Source organism: Monodelphis domestica, chromosome 8 (genome assembly GCF_027887165.1).
Source record: "Monodelphis domestica isolate mMonDom1 chromosome 8, mMonDom1.pri, whole genome shotgun sequence".
Taxonomy (NCBI): Eukaryota; Metazoa; Chordata; class Mammalia; order Didelphimorphia; family Didelphidae; genus Monodelphis; species Monodelphis domestica.
In genome coordinates this window covers 96,476,181-96,498,063 of record NC_077234.1, presented here as the reverse complement: position 1 = coordinate 96,498,063, position 21,883 = coordinate 96,476,181, and the positions used below count along the sequence as shown (strand labels likewise).

At 36.7% G+C, this 21,883-nt stretch overlaps 1 protein-coding gene across 7 annotated transcripts in view; it reads right to left on the bottom strand.

Moving 5' to 3' along the window:
• Positions 1-21,883, bottom strand: part of ENOX1 (ecto-NOX disulfide-thiol exchanger 1) — a 577,820-nt gene that overhangs the window by 258,979 nt on the left and 296,958 nt on the right. For 6 of the 7 annotated variants that reach the window (XM_056807990.1, XM_056807986.1, XM_056807992.1 and 3 more), the window contains 2 exons: positions 7,703-7,846; positions 6,066-6,203 (listed from right to left, as the gene is read on the bottom strand). In XM_056807990.1, coding sequence (XP_056663968.1) covers positions 6,066-6,203; positions 7,703-7,715 — 151 coding nt within the window. In that variant the 5' untranslated portion in view covers positions 7,716-7,846. The remainder of the gene's footprint in view (positions 1-6,065; positions 6,204-7,702; positions 7,847-21,883) is intronic. The other variant, XM_056807991.1, reaches the window with a different exon arrangement.

The following is a 21,883-nucleotide window of genomic DNA, read 5'->3' as shown; positions in this document are numbered from 1 at the left end:
ACATCTTTTTTACTCTCCTCTCTTCATTTCTCCTCATCTCCCCCTTTTCTCTCCCCCTCCCCTTCTGATAGCTCATAAAAATGAAGGAGCTTTTTAAGCAAGAAGCCAGAGGCAAAAAAAGGTCTGATGTTTCTGCTGGGAAGTTATATGTGTCTTATTTTACACTGGAGTTATATTCAACCTAAATCCTGTTAGTTCTATATTTCATTGCTTCCAATTCTGCTTTTTTAGTTGATTGGATTTATGCACTGACTCTAATTCATCTTCTCTGTTTTCATGATTAAAAAGCTCCATTTGGTTGCTGCTTTGTGTGAGATTTCCTTTTTCTTTTTTAATGTTGAAACCTATCCCCTTTTCTGTATTTATTGCCCTGCTAAATCATATTCAGGGACTTGAAAGCAAGATAGCCATCACTAATTCATTGCAAACTACCTGATACTACTAATCTCCTCCTGGGTATCCCCTAGATAGTACAGTCAAGTATCTCTGGATTCCAAACTCTAAGTCCAGGAATCTTTGGGAAGAGCCCTCAACTTCAAAGAGAATTTCTAACAAAGATTATAGTCACAAAGAATTAAAATTTTAAATCCATTTTCTGGCATTCAATTTTCCATAATAAAATTCTCCTCTGAAACCAAACTTAAAGTTCTATCTAATTATATTTATTTATTTTTTAAAAGACAGTCTAAAGACAGCACTGGTCCTTCTCAAAACTGAAAGAAATGCTGATGAGAGTTGGCAAGCAAGAGCATAAAGAATCCTGGATTTGAAGCCAGAGGACAGGTTCAAATGCCCACTTTGATACTTAATACCTTTGGGTGACTTGGACATCTGGGTCTCAGTTTCTCATTTGTAAAATGTGTGAGATGAAATAGATCAGAAATTCTTCATCTGAGATCTATAAACTTGTATGCTTTTTTAAAAAAAAATGGTAACTATTTCAACATTATTTGTTGTGTTTGTAATTCTATGTATTTTATTACATGAATTTAAGCATATTGTTCTGAGAAGTCCATTAGAAGTTCATTAGATAGCCAAATGAGTCAGTCATATAAAAGGTTGAGAATACCCAGAATAGGTGATCTAGATAAATTCCAAACCTATTATCATACGAGGTTTGTTTTAGGCTCTTTCCTTCCTCATCACCACTCTCTTACTCCCATACAAGATGCTTATATTCCATCAGGGTCCCAAAGAGACTTATTACCTCTACCTGTCCGGTTACTCAGGGAAGAAGGGACTAGATCAGCACATCCTGAGTAAGTCAAAAGGAACTCAACTATATGAAGAAGTGTGTGTGTTGTGTATATGTGAGTGCATGTGTGTGAGTGTGTGAAATGTCTCTGTCTGTCTGTCTGTCTGTCTGTCTGTCTGTCTGTCTCTCTCTCTCTCTATCCATCCATCCATCCATCCATCCATCCATCCATCCATCCATCCAACATTTTAAAGGATTCCAAGAGACAAGTAGTACAATTCAGAGGAATGAATCAATAATGGTGAAATGACCAGATTCAGTAGGGGGAATACTTTTTAGCAGAAGGGTTTCCCATTATCAAGTTATACTAAATATGAAGGTCACCTAACCAGAGAATAAGCCCTATCTAAATACAATGAAAATTGTACCTTGGAGGTAAAGTAAATTTTTTTTCAAATATGACCATATTCTCTTCTCCTTGAACCCCTTTTGCAAGAGTTGCATTATGAAATGGCATTCTTTTAGGTAATTTTCAGCCTGACTATATTATAGGAATGCATGCATGTAATACTGTGAATTCATAATGCAAGAATGAACTATTACAAGAACAGAAAATGCCAATGAATAACAAGTGGAAACAAAGGCTACAGAAGCAGAGAAGACATTATACAATTATTAACAAGAGTCTCTCTTTACAAATGGAAGACTTTGACATTTGCCCAGATCAAAAATTCAATTTTATAGCACCAATAGATAAGAGATTAAATAGTGTATAGATAACATCAGACTGGTATTTAAAAGGTTGCAGCACTTAGAACTGATTAGTCACTGGCACCAAACTGTAGACATGATGGAGGAAAGGCCAGCAACTGGAATTGCCTTTAGTGGTCTTGTTTCACGTGTGTATGTTTATAGGTCTACATTTATTTAAATGTGCATGTGTGTGTGTCAACTCATGTACTGCATGTGTATATCATATATATATATATATATATACATACATACAGATATATGTGTATATATGCAAAACAATTTTGACAGTGAGAAGGGAGCACTATCCTATAGTTCAAAACATATGATATATATACCAGGTTAGGACATTGTGCTTAATAATTAAACACCTATTGGCCAGGAGATGAGAAATTAACATTTATATTGTGAGACTAAAAGGACACTATTATAAGGATAGAAAGTGGTGTGTGTGTTAAGCCAGGAAGGATTCACAGTGCCACAGTGCTATATATAACCACAAAGAATTTCCATTCTCCATCTCAAAGATAAAGAAAGCTAAAAAGAGCCCAACCCTCTGCCCACTTTTTAAAAAGATTTGAGGAAGAATATCTTCATGGTAAATGCTTAAAGTAAGCATTTCCAATGATGCTATCATCCATGAGCAGTAGCTACTCAAGGTTAAAACAACTCCAAGGGACTCCTGATGAAAAAGACGATCCACTGTCATAGAAGGAAGTGATAAGAGTCTGAATGCAGATTGCATACCATTCTTCATTTTATTTGCTCCAGAATTTTTATCTAGAGTAAGTGATATGTGTCTTCTTTCACGAAATGACAAACATGGGAAAATGCCATTTATGATAATACATGTACAATCTATATCATATGGCCTGCCATCGTGGGGATGAAGTAGCAGTGGGAAGGAGGGAGAGAACATGGATCACAAAATGTCAGCAAATAATTATTAAAAATTGTGTTGACACGTAAAAAATTTATAGCTCTCCTTTGTCTTGGCCTTTGTCAAACACGAAGTATTGAGAATTATTGCTCAGAACTACTTTCGTCATTTTAAGGAGAGCTTTCTATAAACACTCAGGTTCCAAAAACCGCTCTCACAGATGCTTAAACAGGACTAATGATGGTTGACTGTTTCCATGTGGGCTGCTTGTTGATTGTCTTATTTATCCTTTGGTGCTATATTTTATCTTATCTTATCTATTGGTGCTATAAAATTGAAAGAAATTGGGATGGTCTGTAAGATACTTTCCCTGGACTAATAAAGAAACATGATTATTTGTCAGCAAGGAGAATCTTTTGAAACAAAGCCTTTAAAGGTAGTAGGGGCTCCAGGCATGCCTTTATATTAGGGGTTCTTACCCTGTGGCCCTTGAACGTAAAAATATATATCTTGATGACTATATTTTGATTTAACTGGTTTCTCTTGTAAATCCTCCCTATTTTATTTCATATATTTAAAGGAATTATTCTAAAAAAGGGATTTATAGGCTTCCTCAGGCTTCCCTGACACAAAAAGGTTAAAAACCCTTGTTCTACATGCCATCATCAACCAGTCTCTGATTCTTGACCTAGACAATTGAATAGAACATGGGAGGCTATGAATAAGAAGCACCTCCCTACTTCAAGAATTCTGGGCCTCCTGGCAAAACTTGCATGACCTCGCCTCAGCCAAAGTCATTGTGCACACACACACACACACACACACACACACACACACACATCCACAAAATCATTAAATTTGTCCTAATATCTGTGGTGAAACCAAGAAATAATCTTGTTATACTATAACATTCCTTGTACGGAAATAACTCTCCCCTGCTTGCTGTTCCATCTAACATTTTGTTTTTGAGGAACCAATTAACAGTTTTAGGTGAACTCTGGTTATATATGTAGAAAAGGACCAAATATAGGCAATGCTAAAAACAAAAAAGGGAATGTGAAAAGAATTTCATCCTGAGATGGCATAAGGATTTCTATTTTTGTAACTTAAACAAATGTGGCTAGATAGTGTCAGGGAAAGCTAGGCTATATATAATTAAATTGGGAGGTTTGGGAAATAATGAAAGAGAGCCAAGTCAGACCCCAAAAGGTTCAGAGACAGTTTAAACAGTTTGGCTAATACAGGAGATAGAGAATGTAATTCAGTGCAGACACGGTAAATCTTCTATAACGAGCAGGGCTGTAATTCTTTTCATGGTAAGTTGTTGGGAAAATCATAAATTGGTCATGGTTAAAACGTCAGAAGTCTCAGAATCATAGGAAAAAAATAATGAATTGTTGAGGAAATGGTTTACTCCAGAAGACACAAAGTATTCAGGGAACAGAGGAGGAGTAGGAGGGGTTCGGAAGATTAAAGTAATTTCCAACCTATTAATATTTCAATTAGGAGGCTGGAAAAATTTAGAGGGCAAAAAATAAAATCTCCACTTGTTAATTCAATGAAAGAAATGTCTAGTGAGATTAGCCTAAAGGTGAGAAGACCTAGGAAACATGTGATCTGAGGGGACCTCGAACCAGACAAATTCATCTGGAGGTACTAGATATGGGGAGAGAAAACTATGCTATCTCTGCTTTATTGGTACATTGGTAGTATGCGCAAATACTGAGCGTACACATATACATACACACACATTATATCTTTAGGTCATTCTAACAAATCTGACAAATTGTATTTTTTTTGGTAGTGCCATTAAGTAAGTACCATCTTTTGTACAGATTATGAAGTGCTACAATGAATAGACTTTCTGTTTTCCTTCTTTATTTTTTTCTCTTTAAGATCTTTCTCTCATCTCTTTTCTCATATAATTTCATTTCTTCTTTGAACATTAATTCCAGCATCAACATAAAAAGGAAAAATACCCATTTTAGATACTCAGGCTATTAGAGCACTCTTTCTAAGGGCCAACGATAGCAAAAAGTAAATGAAATTTTTCTGGCATCCTTTATCTCTTTCTTAAGACCACCCAGGTTCCACCCCTAGCTCAGAGAAAGAGGACCTGCTAGTTGAGAATTTGATAACTCCTCTAATAACAGGACACTGACCTCCTATCAGCACACAACACATGCCCAGGACATGTATCTTCCCTTGTAATTGTTGTCCTCACACAATATGAAAAGAACTAGAGAAAGACCTCTGCCATATTGAGTAGTTCTTCTATGGATGATTTCTGGGTTAGCATGGATGGAGAATGAGAGGGCATGGATAGGTAGCAATCTGTGCCACTGGAGGGAGGGAATATCCATATGACTTTCAGATACATTTAAATAGGAACTATTTACTATTTAATTTAATGGTGCATTTTCTATGCATTAGTTTTGTTGACCTAACAATATGTAAAATCTTTGAAGGCATAATAAACTACTTTGCCCTTGTAGCTCCCATGACAAAAAAAAAAGGACAGTCTTGGGCATAACAATTACTCAGTAAATACTGAATTAATTAATATTTTTTAAAAAAATAAGGTCTATATCAGTTAAGAGAGATCCTGGCAGGAATCTCCTTTACCAGTGCAGAAGTCTTCCTTCTTCAGATCCAACAGTAGAGCATTTTCTGGGTCAATGAGAATGAATGGCTACAGTCATCCAAGTCATACAATGGCTAGAGTCTACTAGATTCTGCCTTAAACAGTACTGAAAATCAGTCCAGCTTCCATTTCCACAATGCTAAATTCTTCCTAACTGGAGAAATTTCCTATAATTTCTTTGTTCCAATATTCTTGACTTCACAGAATAACCCATAAGTATAGCCAAATGCCGATTCTCAGGAGAAGACTGACAAGGATGTGATATGGCCATGAGGTGTGGAGGTGGGTTGGGGAGGGGGCTGTCATAACTACATTGATTGGGACAGGTACAGTAATGGGACACACATTCTCAGGAAGAGGCAGGGCGATACAACAAAGTCATAAACCAAAAGATAGCCTTAATATTGTGAGGGCTCTGCAGATCAGACCAGTAAGCAGGAATTGGGTACTTTCCCCCCCGCCCCCAGCCATATTCGCCAGCCTTGGCAGTCCCCATCATCACCTCCAAACATCAGTGATGTCACAGGAGATGATAGAGGCTATCTTTAGGATTCTGTACCCCCAACTCCCACCCCAGGGACTTATAGAAAGCTTACCTGACACAAGCTGCTGCCCTGCCAGGCCCACTGGTACCATCCCCAAGTTATTCATGGCGGTTGCCCAGGCTGTTGGATCGGTGACGGACATGTTCAGCTGTGTTGTATCTATTGCTATACTCCCCAAACCATCAGCTGCTGCAAAGGAAAAAAAAACAATAACAACAACAAACAAATTATAAGTTGGAGTCAACAGGCAAGAATGTTTGTTTTAAAGGAAATTATGTTTCCAGAGACGTGAGGCTTCATTTACCACATCCCCATACCACCAAAAAATAAAGCACTGTAATCTACAGCAACACTTTCCCCAGACATAAACATAAAGAGTTTCTGAATGAGTTCTGAGAAGGAACTTAATGACATGTAGTTTATATTATACACAACGAGCTATTACTGAGGCACCCCTGGAAAAGAGGAGAGAAAAGCACTTCCTTCTCCTGGTGAAACAACATTAGTTAAGTTACAAGGAAGCAGCCTTGTTGGAGCAAAAAAAAAAATAGCAGATCTGAAAGTCAGAAAATCCAGATTTTCTTGCCAAGATCTGCCATCTTGGGAGAACCACTCCCCCTTTATGCACCTCATTGTCCTCATCTATAAAATAATGCCTATTCTGTGTATACTTTGTAGCATCAGAATATTACTAGGAGGATCAGGTAAGAAAAAGCATGTAAGTTATTATGATAAGCAAAGCAGGGATCTTTTCTTTCTTTTTCAAAGAGATTAACTCAATTACTAGACTAAAAATAAAGACACTGGTTTTCAGACATGTATTTTTGGAACGGGTGATTCTCAGTGACTAAGTATTTCACAAATAGTTTTCAACACTAAAATGCTGATCAGAATATTTCATTTGAATTGTTCCCAATGCACCCCCTTTTAAAATATCAAGGATCCTCTTCTTCAAACTCCTCATTTCACTACTTTAAAAGAAATGAAATATCTATATATACAGCAGGGGTCTCCAAAATCATTTTGCAGTCCTATCAGGGTTGAGGAGGAAGTGGAATTTTTCCAATGGCTCTTGAACAGCTCCTGCTGTGGGTGCCCTGTATGACTTGGGTTTTAACTCCCCTGAGCGTCCAACACCATTCTCCAATGGAGAATGGTTGAGTGTTGGTGCAACAATAGGTAAAGGTGAACTAATTCAGTATAAGACTGGAGGAGAGATATGGTAAAATTGGAGACAAGTTAGAAGATTGGGCATTGCAAGGGGGAGTTCAATCCATCTTTCATTGTGCCAATTGTTTGATCTCATACCCTCTGGGCTCCCATCCCAACTCTCTTGGGGTTCTTCATTGGTTCCTCAGGGATTCCAGCTTCTACTCTGGAATCCACTGATTTAGAGCATATATAATTTGAACTTGTCCACAAGCAAGGCTTCCATGACCACATTCTCTTTCCCCCAAAGACCAGAACCACCACTGATTTAAAAGAGGGAGTGGAATAAAAAGAAGGGAAGCTATGAATGCTTAATTTGATTTAATCCTAAATCTAGTCTTTATGATAGTCCCACCCCCTGATTTCCTTTAGACCCCAGGGAATGTGGGTCTTTGTTTATTTTCATGGCTAGGTAAACATTCCCAATGAGAGCCCTATGATGGTGTTGCTAAGGTGTTCTGGTAGTCACCAGTATTTACCTGCAGCCATCATTTGGGTGAGTTCCTTGGGCCGCTCTTTGACACTTTCAACTCCACGCTCCTCTACTATTGCATTATAAACACCTGGAGGTGCAGGAGCCCTTTGGTTAGTATGTGCAGGGTCCACAAGGAGATCATCAGGCTCTACAAAGAGGGGATGAAAAGACTGATAAGAAACTAAATCCAGTCTCCTTCAAGGGAATAACCACTGTCTTTTCAAAACAAACAGCCAAATGAAAAGAAACCCACTTCCAGGCAAGATAGAACTAGTAGGAGTCCAGTAAAGTCCCCTTAACTAAGGACTAGCCCATCTATGTTCTGTGACAGATTAATGAAGAGTGCCATTTGTGAAGATGTCAGATGCCCTGCCTCCAGCTCTCATGTCTTCACAAATGGGGTCTTAGGTCCAACTCCTCTGAAGCCTTCTCTGTGTATACACACACACACACACACACACACACACACACACATCAATGGAGTGGGCTGACTAAGAATTTAGCTTTCATGTTAAGAACTTAATTCACCCCGTAAGTTTGGAAGATAGTTGCCTACAAAATGTGTTTAAAGATAAAAGGAGTTGAGAGGAGTGTAAAAAAAGGCATCATGGAGTACAGAATAGGAGCTGAACTTGTAGTCAGAAAGAGCTAGATCCAAAATGCATCTCTGAAACTTATTCCCTGGGTAACCAAGTTCCATCCAAACTCATTTTCTTAATCCATAAAATGAATATAATAATCTCTATAGTACCTACTGAACAAGTAATTTATGTAAAAACAACATTTATAGATATTAAAGCTGAACCCAGAAAATGAATGAAATGCAATAATTAATAATGGCAGATCTTGAATAAAAGATGATAACGTTCCTTCCTGAAAGATCTTGGGTCTAGCTGGGAGCTAGAGATATGTCCTTTTTTTTTAAACATTTACTTTTCATCGTAGAAGCAATACTCAGTATTGGTTCCAAAGCAGAAGATCAGAAAGGGTAAGGTAATTGAAGTTAAGTGACTTGCCCAGGGTCACATAGCTAGGAAGTATCTGAGGTAAGATCTGAACACAGGACCTCTGATTTCTAGACCTAGTTTTCAATCCAGTGAGCTACCTAGTAGCCCCTGTATATATTGTTATTTTTCAATATTTACTGGAATATAATTGTAGCCTAGACATAATATGACTTAGTCTGAACATTCTTTGTACTTGAAAAAATATATATAGATAGATTTTTAAAGTTCAAAACTAGAAGAAAAATTATGTCATTTTAACAGAGTGAAACATATGGCATAGCAAGTTGGTTTAAGCCAACCAATGAGTGAAAATATTTACCTATCAGTAAAAATATTTGCTGATATTAGGAAACATTTTATCTCCAAAAGTGTGTATTTGTCACTAATTAATATCAATGTATTCCTTAGAATTTGATATTATATGGTCTGCCTAAGTATAAGCTGACCTTCTTGGTGTGCCTCTTTGCTGACTGGTGTATCTGTTTATGGCATGACTACACCCTGCCCAGCTGGCAGGAACTCGATGGCAAAAAGTAGAAACCTGTTTGAGCAGAAGTCCTAAGCGATCACAGGTGAACCCAGAACAATCCCCAAACCATTCCCATTGTCTTGATGAAGTTGCAAGCTGTACTGTCACCATTAGTAGGAAATGAGAGACATTTAGAGTTTCCTCAAACAGGCTGCCAAGAAAATAAACTGTCCTTACCCATACGACAATGAATGCTGATCACTGTGGTAGCAATTGTACTCAGCATACAGATTTTACACCAGACAATTAAACTGTTACCCATATGAATCTAGAACTCACATAGATAGTATATCAATTAACACAGGCGATAACTGCCATCAGACAAAGAGCCTCCCACCACATAAAACAAATTGAATTGCAGAGGAAAAAATGGTATACCCCAAATTCTACCCTTCGGCTATCCATGATGCCACCAAAATCTGTGTTCTGACCCTACAAAGCCTCCTCAGTTTATTCTTGCTTAAACTTTTGTGGTCTATGCAGAGCTAAACAGATTGAAATTTGTTCATTTAAAATGCCCAAATATCCCTGATTTGGGAGACCTTTCATTTGATCATCTCAAAGTGGCTATTTATCTTCCTTATTTCTCAAAATAGGAGTGAATTGGCCAGCTTCCCAGTCCAGGAGGCGAGCTACATTTGCACCCAAGTGTGCATACATCACCTTTTCCCTCTGTCCAACAAATCTTCAATTGTGAAGCCTCAAAAGGATTTGTAGCCTTGGAGATTGGATCTTACCTGATTGCGTTTGTCGAGTTTAGGAGTCAAGGACAAGCCAACCAGTTCTTGTCCTACACCTGCCACTCTCACATGGTGCTTTGAGAAAAGTGTTAGCTTTCCACCGTGCAAAGTGCAATGCTAATTGTGGTTGGCATTTCTAGGTACAGAGCAACTTGACAAAATGGATTGGGGCTGAAGCCTCCTAGATGAGAGGACCCCTTGAAATGCAGGAAATCTAGGATTTTCCACTTAATGGTATATTTCTGGACTAATTCAGCTGTTCTCCCTGACTATCATAGAGGTCCCTTCTATTGCTTCATTCAATAACCTTGGACCAATCACCTAGCTATTCTTTCCCTTAAGTTCTCCCAGTTAAGTGGCCTGGGGAACTTCCACAATAATCTCCCATACAACCTCCATAACTTGGGATGTTTTTTAAAAACAGTTTTGTGAAAATTTGGGGTATCATCAGTCATATAAAGGGATGTCAGGTAATTCTATTTTAAAAATTCTGAATACTGCCAGTAATTAAATGGGAGTGCACACCATATAGCTTTTTGGGGAGTGGGATAGATTCATTGGCTTATAGATATAGAGCTATAAAGGAAGACTGAGGCTACCTTGCCCTGCCTCCCCATTACTGAAGGTGACACTCTGGAAGGGCATGTCCCAAGCTCATGAAGGAAATAAGTAGCAGGGGTTTGATTTGGATCTAAGTTCCCACCACTAAAAGTTCAGTCTATTGTACCAAATTGAGAAAATCAAATCAAAAGGACTATAAAGTTTGGGAATTATTAGCCTTGGAAGAGAGGTTCTATATTAATGATATTAATAATTAGTGAAACATTCTCTCCCCAGGGCATCATTCCCTTCTGACAGATTAACTATTTCATTACCATTGTATTACTTAAAATGGCTAATGTTTATATACCACTATGCAGTTTACAAACCACTTTATATATGTACATACATATAAAAACAGATCGATATGTATCTATATTTATATATATATGCATGTATATACATGTATGTACATGTGGGAATATGAAATTTGATCTTCACTAACAACTTTGTGAAGTGTTATTTTTATCTTGATTTTATAGATGGGAAATCTGAGGATGAAGAGAGTACAAATTATTTGCCCTGCGTCAAAAAATTTCTAGACCAGGACTATATAAAATGATCTTTCTCAGTAATAATCAGTATTAATGATTATATTATTAATTTATTAACAATAAATAAGAATTATGAACATCTCAATTTTCTTGTTTCATAACTAAAAATGAGATTAATATTCCTAGGAATATTTACTTACATCGTTGAGATGTGGGAAGGTTAAATTAAAGTTTACAAAGTCTTCTGAACATAGTTAATGCTGATTATTATTACTATTTCATTTTGGAGTGTAGCTTTGCCATTAAGGTACCCTGGGATCCCTCTGTAGTGGTGGGTAATTATGTAATTAATTCTGCAATACTAAAGACCACATGTTTCCACAACTAACTGCATGCATACAAGCGCCCTATGTAGCAAACTGATACCTTAGCCTCTTATGAAATGTTCACTGACTTTTTCCTCCCCTTACAAAGTCATTAAAAAAAAAGTTTTCCCTGTGGTTACCTACTTTGTGAATCATCAAAACTTTAAAGAAATTCTTGATGATTTTATAAAAAGTAGACTACAAATTACAGTATCCTTCAGTGGAAGTACTGACAATAATAAATCAAAAGATGAAAAGTATTATCTATTGCTCAGCAGCCACATGTGAATATTAAGATTTTATTTAAAAAACCCTTTAACTATGAAAAAAACATCATTTGGGGACTAGATATGGAAAGTACCAAACATGACTAAAGAAATTAAAATAAATGTATTTTCATACACAAGAAATAACTACATGTGATCAAATTAACTAGTTACAGAAAAAATCAAAACCAATATAGAAAAAGGTATGATAAGAAGACAAAACAGCTCCATCCTGACCTATCATGAGAAATCATTGACTTTTTAAAATGGCAACTTTTGGAAAAGTATTTGGTGACAAGCACAACCAATCACAATCACTCTTAAGTCAACCCAACACTGAATTTGGGGGATATCTATTCCTAAGGCTGTGAAATTTATACCACTACAAGGAGTGGATGAGGATAGTTTGTTCCAAGGGCCATTAAAGGGGCTGAAGTCAGTGCTGTGGAGATCTTAAGAGCTTTGTCAGACATAGAAGATGCCAAAGTTATCAAATGCATCCCAGGCCATCACCAGTTGTCCTAAAATTTTGTCTTGCCACGGGACTTTGATGATTCTGGAAGAAAGAGTAAAGTTGACCATTTTGTGCAACTTTGCTTCACTTTAAATCCAATTCACAAGCAAGTCAAGCCAGTATTTTGTGATGTTATTCATCCTCTTTGAGAACAAAGAATGAACAACAACTTTTCAGTCATTCAACAAGCATTTCCAAATGGTAGCCTTTGGGAAAAGTGCTGGGGAAATAAAGAAAGACAGTTCTTGCCTTCAAAAAGCTCACATTCTAAAGAGGGGGAGACTCCATGCAAATAGTGTATACTAACAGGGTAAAAAGAAGTCTTACAGGAAAGGCACAAGGGGGGTTTGAGCAGAGTCTTAATGGAATCCAGAGAAGCTAGGAGATGGAGGGGATGGGAAACAGGCAACGGAAAAGGAGAGAGTCTGGAGATAGGGTGTTGTGTATAATGAACAACAAGTAGGCTAATGGTATTCTAGAAGTAATACTCAATTTGCAATCAGAAAGAAGACTAGGGTTTAAATTTTGTCTCTACCATTTTAGTGGCTGAGTGACACTGAGTACATAAGATAAAATTAGGAAGGAAATTGTATGAAAGCTAGTCCTTGATAAAAAAAAAATGTGCCGTGAAATTGATTTTCAAGATATCCCATAGAAGGAAAAGATTCTAGGAGAGAAGAAAATTTTATTATATAGAAAGGGCAGTTGAAAAGAAATCAGTAATGCCTTGTCTCTACAAATTCTTTATGAGAATGGCCTATATACATATGTATCAAGGACACCCTTGTTGAAAAGAAGAGAAGTAGAAAGACAGTCTTTTGAAATCATTATCTCTATTGTCATACAATCATGGAATCAGAAAATTAGAAAATCTCAGAGTTAGAAGGGATCACAGGAGCCAAGTACTATAAAACACATCAAGACAACAATTTCTGTGACTATTTCAGTCAATCTATCAATCCACAGACATTTATTAAGGACTTTTTATGTGCTTGGTACTATGCAGGATACTAGGGATAAAAACACATAAATGAGACAGCTCTTACCCTTAAGGAGCTTTTGTTCTACTGAAAGATGCAATATAATCTATTGCCTTGGAGACTTCCAATGAGGGAACATCCTCCTTAGCTTTAGCTCCAACTTCTAGGAAGATTTACTTTGCATCAAGCCTGTATATGACCTTTTGCAAATTCCAACTGGAGCCAAGCAAGACAAGTCTAATCCTTCCATTTCTTGACAGTTTTTCCAATACTTAGAAAGCTATCTTGTCTCATCCTGTTATCTGAGCTAAGCATTGTCAGTTCTTTTAGCAGACTGCCATATCTGAAATATGGAAGAACTGAAGGATGTTCACATAATCCTTCACCTCCTCTTGCCATTCTTCAATTTCTTAGTGTCAATTCTAAAAGGTGGAACCTAAACTCAGCATAATAATCCAGATATCATATAGGCAACAAACAAGTTGAAAATCATCTCCATAGTCCTGGACACTGTCTCTTGTTGAAACCTAAGCCTGTTTTAGTTTTTATTTCTACTTTAGCAAGTAGAGGTTTTTGTTGATAATTGAAAAGAAGATATTCTTGTTTGCTCCTCAACCTTTTGAAAGATGGAATTATCATGAAGGCAAATCAAGAAATTATTAGATGCTCTAATTGTATAAGTGAGAATGAGAGAGAGGAGGAGAAAGACAAAGGAGAAGGAGGGGAAAGAGGCAGGAAAGGTGGAGGAGGAAGAAGGAAAAAATAAAAATAGAAGAGGGAGAAGGAGAAGGAGGAGAGAGGAGGACAAGGAAAATTGCTTAAGTAGATGTCCAGATAATTAAAGTTAACTTTTACTTAGATACTGCAGCTCACTGCCTGGCTTGTGATTTACTTTACAAGATTTACTATCATATTATTGACCAGGTGGCCTGTAGTATATTTTTGTGATAATATCATTATTGTTTCTGTCTCCATTAATTTTTCACTCAAATGTTCTCCACAATGCTTACAATCTAGTTCTGGAATTTTTCACATTAGAATAACTTCCTAACATTCAACGTGTTACTATCCATCATTTTACCTCCCCTTTTTCTTTTGATTATGAGGTTTTCTCCCTCCTTTCTGGTCTTAATGTCTTTAGATGTGATCTGCAGAATTATAGGTATATAGTAGCGTTTTTCTTTTTCATCAGATGTGAACAATGGGGCCAGGAACCTATTATTGCTGTATTTTAAGCCTGAGGACAGAAATCTAAAACCCTGTTTTCAGACATCATTTTCTCAGACAGCTCCTCTTTTCTCAAATCTACCTTCCTTCCAAAGCCCTTGCCTTCTAAGAGTAACAATGCTGAAAATACCACCTATGTTCCCGGGGTCTTCAGTTTCTTGCCTAAGACTTTATCATCTTACATGTTTAATCCAGATTGAATTGCTTGCCAGCTCCAGGATGGAGGAGGGAAGGGAGGGAGACAATTTGGAACATATAACTTTGGAAAACTTATGTGGAAAATTGTCATTACATTTAATTGGCAACATAAAATGTCTTTTTTAAAAAGACTTAATGATCTTTAGGAATGCTTCCTCGGTTCCTTGTAGCATATTTTCATTCGTAACTATGGGATTCATTAGAAGGGGCCAGTATTTTTAAGGTCTAAGAGGTGTTAGGAGGTAGTCTGTCACAGTCTGAATACACAGGCAGCAAATCTCTCTAGTGGTGTTGTTAGCAGGGCTACCAAAGGTTCCCTCAGAATCCCCATCAGCACAGAGTCTGTAACAGCCACTACTCATCTGACCCTTTCTTGATGGGATCTCCCTGACAGCATAACTGGGGATGTGACATAGTCATTCCTTGGAGACCAAGCATTCCCCTTGAGATTATAGAACTTCCCTCTTCAAGAGGAGACTCAAATTTATCCTTAGCTCTCAGCTTTCAACAGTACTTTTTCTTCCTCTTTCTCCTCCGTGTGATATTCTTGTCCCCTTCGACCTGCTGAGATGCCAGGATTGGTTGGTGCTTCAATAGACCCGTTTTCCTTTTCCTTCTCCCATTGAAGCCATTCTTCAGTTTTATTAAAGGAACACTTAGTTCTCCTTGATAACCTGGTCAGTATAGAGGCACTTCTCAAGGTCCTTTCCTGGTTCTTCTAGGAGAAAGCCCAACCTCCAGTTTGAACATAAATGGCAGTAACTTGGCTATGGCAATTTACGCACATCACACACTCTTTGCAGGTCACTACAGAATCTGCTCTGCTTTTCACACTTGTAAGTAAGATTCTTAATCCTTGTCATCTTACTAGTAGCAACCCTGGAGAGCTGCCAGGAGACACAGAGAATACAAGATGTGGCTACATTTGTTTTTTGTTGATTGTTTTGTTTGGTTTTTAAAGCATTCAACATGGCAAAAAGCACAGCCTTGAAGAAGCAGCTCCAATAAAGTGTTTCCTCTGCCTATGTCAAAATCATTCATGGTTTCTTGATATATCTGATCAAATAGGTAACCGTTCAACGATCCTCTCAGTCACAATAACCACCAAGACATAAAGCAAGAAGATATATAGTTTTCCAAGAGTGTGCAACAACATTAGGGTGGGTATTTTATTTTTATTTTATTTAGTCAATTTATAACATTATTCCTTGGTTACAAGAATCATATTCTTTCTCTCCCTCCCCTTTCCCTACCCCTTCCTGCAGCCCACATGCAATTCCACTGAGCTTTACATGTGTCCTTGATCAGAACCTATTTCCATGTTGGTGTTTACACTAGGATGTTCACTTAAGCGTCTACATCCCCAATCATATCCCCTCGATCCATGTGATCAAGAAGTTGTTTTTATTCAGTGTTTCTACTCCCACAGTTTTTCCTCTGAAGGTAGATAGTGTTCTTTCTCATAAATCATGGTGGGTATTTTATGCAAAGAATAGTGAAAAGGAACATTCCTTATAAATGGTAAGGTTCTTAAGATGCTCCCTTTAAGCAGTATTTTTATACCTGGAGTCTATGAATTTAAAACACACACATATACATATATATATATATATGCATATGATAACAATATTAAATTTTTTAATGAAATTAGGTATTACATTTTATGCTTTAAAAACAATATTCTGAGGAGTAAAGAAGCTTCATCAAACTGCAGAAGGTGGTTTATAACATAACATAATATAAAAAAGGTGAAGAATTTCTGTTAGGAAATGACATTTCGCTGATTATTTCAAGCCTGCAATCCTTGCCAATGAGATCAAAGATTATTCAAAAAGATTAGGTTAACAAGAAAAACCCAGTGGATAAAGAATGCCTATAACCCAGATTATGAAGCAAAGTTGGCAGCTTAATGGATTTGCCCATCAGTGCTCATATCTTGCACAGATGCTGTAGCTGGACAAATGAGCTAAGGTCCACAAGGGAAAAGGAAGAGGAGAGCAGTCTGAAATGCCTTTGAGAACCCACACAGTAATTTTAATGACCCCAATATACCGGCTGCCACAAAATGTCATGTTTTAAATCACAAATATTCTCTCAGAGACACTATGAGATAGATGTAACCAATGAGAAACAATGGCCCCCCACAAAAAAAAAAGGAGTAAAAGGCAGTACTGAGTACATGTGTACCTGGCAAAAGTCATCTCACGAATAGACAATAGTGTAGATAACATAGATAGATGGGGATAATGTAGATAATGTTGCCACAATAGTCATGAAATATTAAAAGACTCTAAAGAAGGCCTCCAACACCCTTGGATGATTCCTCCAGAAAAGATTTATAGGATGACATGGACTACAACTACAGGGGATGGGAAAGCATACACATATGGGGCTCTGTATAATGGAAGAACTATCTACATAGATTATCACCATAAACTAATCATGGCTATTAAAGACTAGAAATAATGGAAAAATAGTTCTACTAAAGGTCAAATTATTTCTTTTGCAATACGTTTCTTTTTAAGATGCTTTCCAGGACAGAATTTCGCATTCAATGTCATAATCACTTTAACAAGGGGATTTATATTTAATTTTAAACAGGATTAGACCAGCCTTGCAAATAGCTTTTGAAATCCATCCAGGCTCCAACAATTCCACTTGACCTGTACAGTCTGCACTGGCCTTTCTCATACTTACCAATGCAAACTCCTCCTAACCCTTGCCATTGCTCCCTAGAACCCAACTGGACCAGTATTGGTCGCACCTACAGTTGCACCACCCATATAAGATTCCTGTAAAAACCAAAGACAAAGTAAGCTGAAAGGAGAGGTAGGACATATTCAATTTATTTTTAGGCCTCCTGCCTAATTTTCTTTGGAACATTGCCTGATGTCCTTTGAGCCCTAGGCACATGCTTGCTTTCATGGATGAATAACTTTAGTGCGCAAAGCAGGTTACCCATCCCTCATAAAGAGTCCAGGCCAAATGGGGCTTCAATTGCTTCCCTCCAATATGACACCAGGTCTGGTATATAAACATGTTTTCTATTTCAACATCCAGGAATCCTTTTATGTTTTTCAGAAACTATTCATTTCCACCCACAAATGGTGCATATTTATAGTCAAAACAATCCTAGATTCAGTCAGAGTTCTTCTTTTTAGTCCCTGAGAAAATATCTCACTTTAGTCTGCAAGGAAAAAGAACATTATGTCTTCAAAATATAAAAATATGTTTCATCACAGAATTGAGTCTTCTATAGGACCTATATATTTGTGATGGTACAGTCCTAAAACTACTCTACAATATCCAACCATTTTAAAGGTGGGGAAACAAAGTAAAAAAATATTTTTGGAGAGGAAATGATGGGTAATTTTAAGATACAGAAGAGCCATGGAATATTCAAGTAACAAGAATAATTTGTAAATTCTAAATTTGTAATTCTAAAGCAGGACAAAATGTCCACATCTAATTAGTCCTGGAGTAAATTAACAGTTTTATTCTATGTATTAAAGATATAATCTTAAATATTCTATATATCAGTATTCATTATAGATAGTAGTGATATTAATGACAGATTTATGTATCACTTTAAAGTTCACAAAGCACTTTATGTACATAATTTTATTTGAGTCTCTTGCCCCTAGTAGTATTACAAGTCTAATATGTACTTTACAGTTTAGGAAACTGACACTCAGTAAGTAGAACTTTCAAATCGAGAGTAGAAGATTCAGTTGCCTTCAAATATTTGGAGAATTATTACATGAAAAAGGGATTAGACTTGAAATGAATTATTTGAATAATATGCAACATAATAAAATAAAAGCTTATTCTATTTAGATAGAATTCTTTTAAATAGAATTTGAACTTAGAAGACAGAGCTAGGAGAACTGGGTAGAAGTCACAGAGGAGAACATTAAGCCTTGATGTCAAGAATAACTTCTTAACAATTAGAACTAGCTATTAAACTGGGCATACCTTTGACTTGGATATCCTGCTACAAGGATATCCTGACGAGATCAAAGAACAGCTAAAGGAAAGGACGCATATATACAAAAGTAAATTAATAGCATTCCTTCTTGTGGCAGCAAAGAATTAGAATGAGTCGTGGTATATGAAATGTGATGGAATATTATTGTAAGAAAGATGGAGGAAGATTTGCATGAACAGACATAAAGTGAAATGAACTGAACCAAGAGAATAATTTATATAATTAAAAACATCATTCCTAAGAAGTTGAATCAATACAATGACTAACTATAGTTCCAAAGGACTCATGATAAAACATGCTTTCCATTTCCATATAGAAGAGATGAACTCAAAACACAGATCAAAGCATATTTTTCCTTTCCTTTCCTTCCTTTCTTCCTTCCTTCCTTCCTTCCTTATTTCCTCCCTCCTTCCCTCCTTCCCTCCCTCCCTCCCTTCCTCCCTTCTTTCCTTCCTTCTTTCGTTCCTTCGTTCCTTCGTTCCTTCCTTCCTTCCTTCCTTCCTTCCTTCCTTCCTTCCTTCCTTCCTTCCTCCATTCTTTCCTTCCCTCCTTATCAAAGTTAATGTGAGAATTTGTTTTAGATAACCATATGTATTTATGATTGGCTTCATTTTTCTTACCTTCTCAATAGATGGGTGAAGGAAATAGAAAGAGAATTTGAAATGGAAAATAAAATAAAATTGAATTTTTAAAAAGAACTAGGTATCTATAGCCATGCAAAAATGCTCTAAATCCCTATTGCTTAATGAAATTCAAATTAAAACAATTCTGTGGAACCACCCCACATTATCAGATTGGCTATTATGACAGAAATGGAAAATTACAAAACTTGGAAGGGATATGGGAAAGTTGAGGCACTAAGGTCCTCTTGTGAGACTTGTGAACTGGAATTCAACCATTCTGGAGAACAATTGAGATGTATGTTTAACAAGCTATAACATGACCTATCAACAGCATTACTAGACTTGTATTCCAAAGAGTTAAGGGGAAGAAGTTACATGTACAAAAACTATTTCAAGCATCTCTTTTTGGGCAGGCAAAGAATTGGAATGTGAGGGGATACACATCAATTAGGGAAAGGCTGAGTAATTTATAGTACATGACTGTAATGAAATACTGTTGTGCTATAAGGAATAACAAGCAGGAGGACCTCAAAAAAAAAAACCCTGAAAAGTCTTACACAAACTGAAGCAGAGTGAAATAAGCAGAACCAGGAGAACATTGAACATAGTGCAGGAATATTGCACAATGAGCAACTGTGAATAACAGCTATTCTCAGTAATACAATAATCCAAAATTGTCACAAAGAACTAATGATAAAAAATGCCTTCTGCTTCCAGAGAAAAAGAACTGACAGAGTATATATCCAGGCCAAAGAAAACTTTTTCACTTAACAATTTTTGAAAATGAGTTTCCTTCCACAAAAATAATTAATATGGAAAATGTTTTACATGATTGCACATGTAAAACCTGTATTAGATTGTTTACCATTTCAACATGGGTGAGGGGTTGGGGAGAAGGATGGGAGAGAATTTGAGATTCAATATTCTTTGAAAAATGTTGGAAACTGTTGTTACATGTAATAGGGGAAAACTAAAACAAAATTTAATCAAACTTTAAAAAAAAGCTAGGCCAAAGTATAATTGGTTACTGGGGGGAGGTAATGGGTTGTCTTTCATTGGAGAATACCCAGAAGAGTTTGGGTGACCTCCCAAAGGTATGATGGAATAACGATTCTTTTTTTCAGGTATGATATAGATTATATGGCCACTGAAGTATCTTAACCTTAAAATTTCCATGATTCTGTATTTTTACCTGTAATGACCCAACCAATAAGTATTGAGATTTGAAATCATGTCTTTTTAGGCTGTAAGTCTACCAATCATTCCACTATACAGGTAAGATGAAATGGGATTAGGTTGTGGTAGTGGTGATTTGGATTAGGTTTAAAAAGCATTTATTGAAAAACAAAGTTGTGTATCAGATAAAAAAGAATGAAACTAGTAGAACCAAGAGAACATTCTATGTAGCTATAAATTCCATACTTGAAGAATAATTTGTGAATGTTCACCACCAGATAATGAACTGAGAAGTGGAAATACAAAAGAAATAATGTAAATATTTTTGCCAGTGAGGCCTTTTATGGTATGGGGAGAAGAGAGGACTGAACAAAAACATAATAGAAATATAAAAAAAAGAAAAGAGAAACAAAATTGTTTAACATTGGGAAATCTATGAAACCTCCTTGTAAAAGAAGGGGAAAAAAAACCCTCATGCTTTGAGAATGGCATGGGCAGACACATGAGCTGGGCTAAATTTAATTCAATCAGACATAAACATCTAAAAATGTTATCCCAAAGTCATGAAATTGATAAGTATTCCATAATCTTTTCTGTTGAGCCTTCTGTATTAGTTGAATCAGTTCAAGCAAATTCAACAATATTTATTATGTCCCAGAAGCAATGGCATAGTGGATAGAAAGTTGGCTTTGGAGACAGCAAGATCCAGGTTGCAGTTAAGCTCTGATGTATATTTAACCTTTCAGAGTATCTCAAGTAACTCTTTCCCTCCCCCTCCTCCTCTTTCTTTCAGAATATAAATTATAAGAGGTGGAACATTCCAAGAACAGGAGGCTCACTGAGTTCTTGTGTTTTGCTCTTAATTATTGAGCAGTGGAAGAACAATCACATCATTACACTAAGTGGTATAACCCAAAAGAGAGAATATTTCTGAATTTTTAGTTTTTAAGTAAGAAGCAACCCAAAGGCTGCCATTTGGAAGACCATTATTTCTTAAATCAGATGTTCTAGTTAGTGTTCACCCTAACATCTTGGCTGTTTGAAGCTAATCAGAAAAACACAACAAGAGAAGTTTTGCCTCCAGAATCTACAAAACAAGCTGCTTTGCAGAACCAAAGAAAAAAAAGTCAAGAAAAACAAAATGAACAAAAAAACCCCCAAAGGTCTGTCAGATGAAAGTGAAAGCCAGTGCGTGATGTACTTGGGGTGTCCTTTACAAAGTCAGCTGCTAATTTCCCAAATCCTAACCCTTCCTGGCAGCCGATGCTGGGTCTTCAGCAGGTTACAATGATGCTTCTCCTTTTGTGAGGATTCCAGCAGCTGCTGCCTGAATGAGCCAAAGTCTATAAATAACAGAATCTTGAGACCCATTAAGTGAGGCATTAGTAATAACAAAGGCACATACAGTACTAAAATAGTGAAATCACTGGAAGGAAGGGGGGAGTGTTAGCTTGGCAATGAACTGCCAATAATAAAAG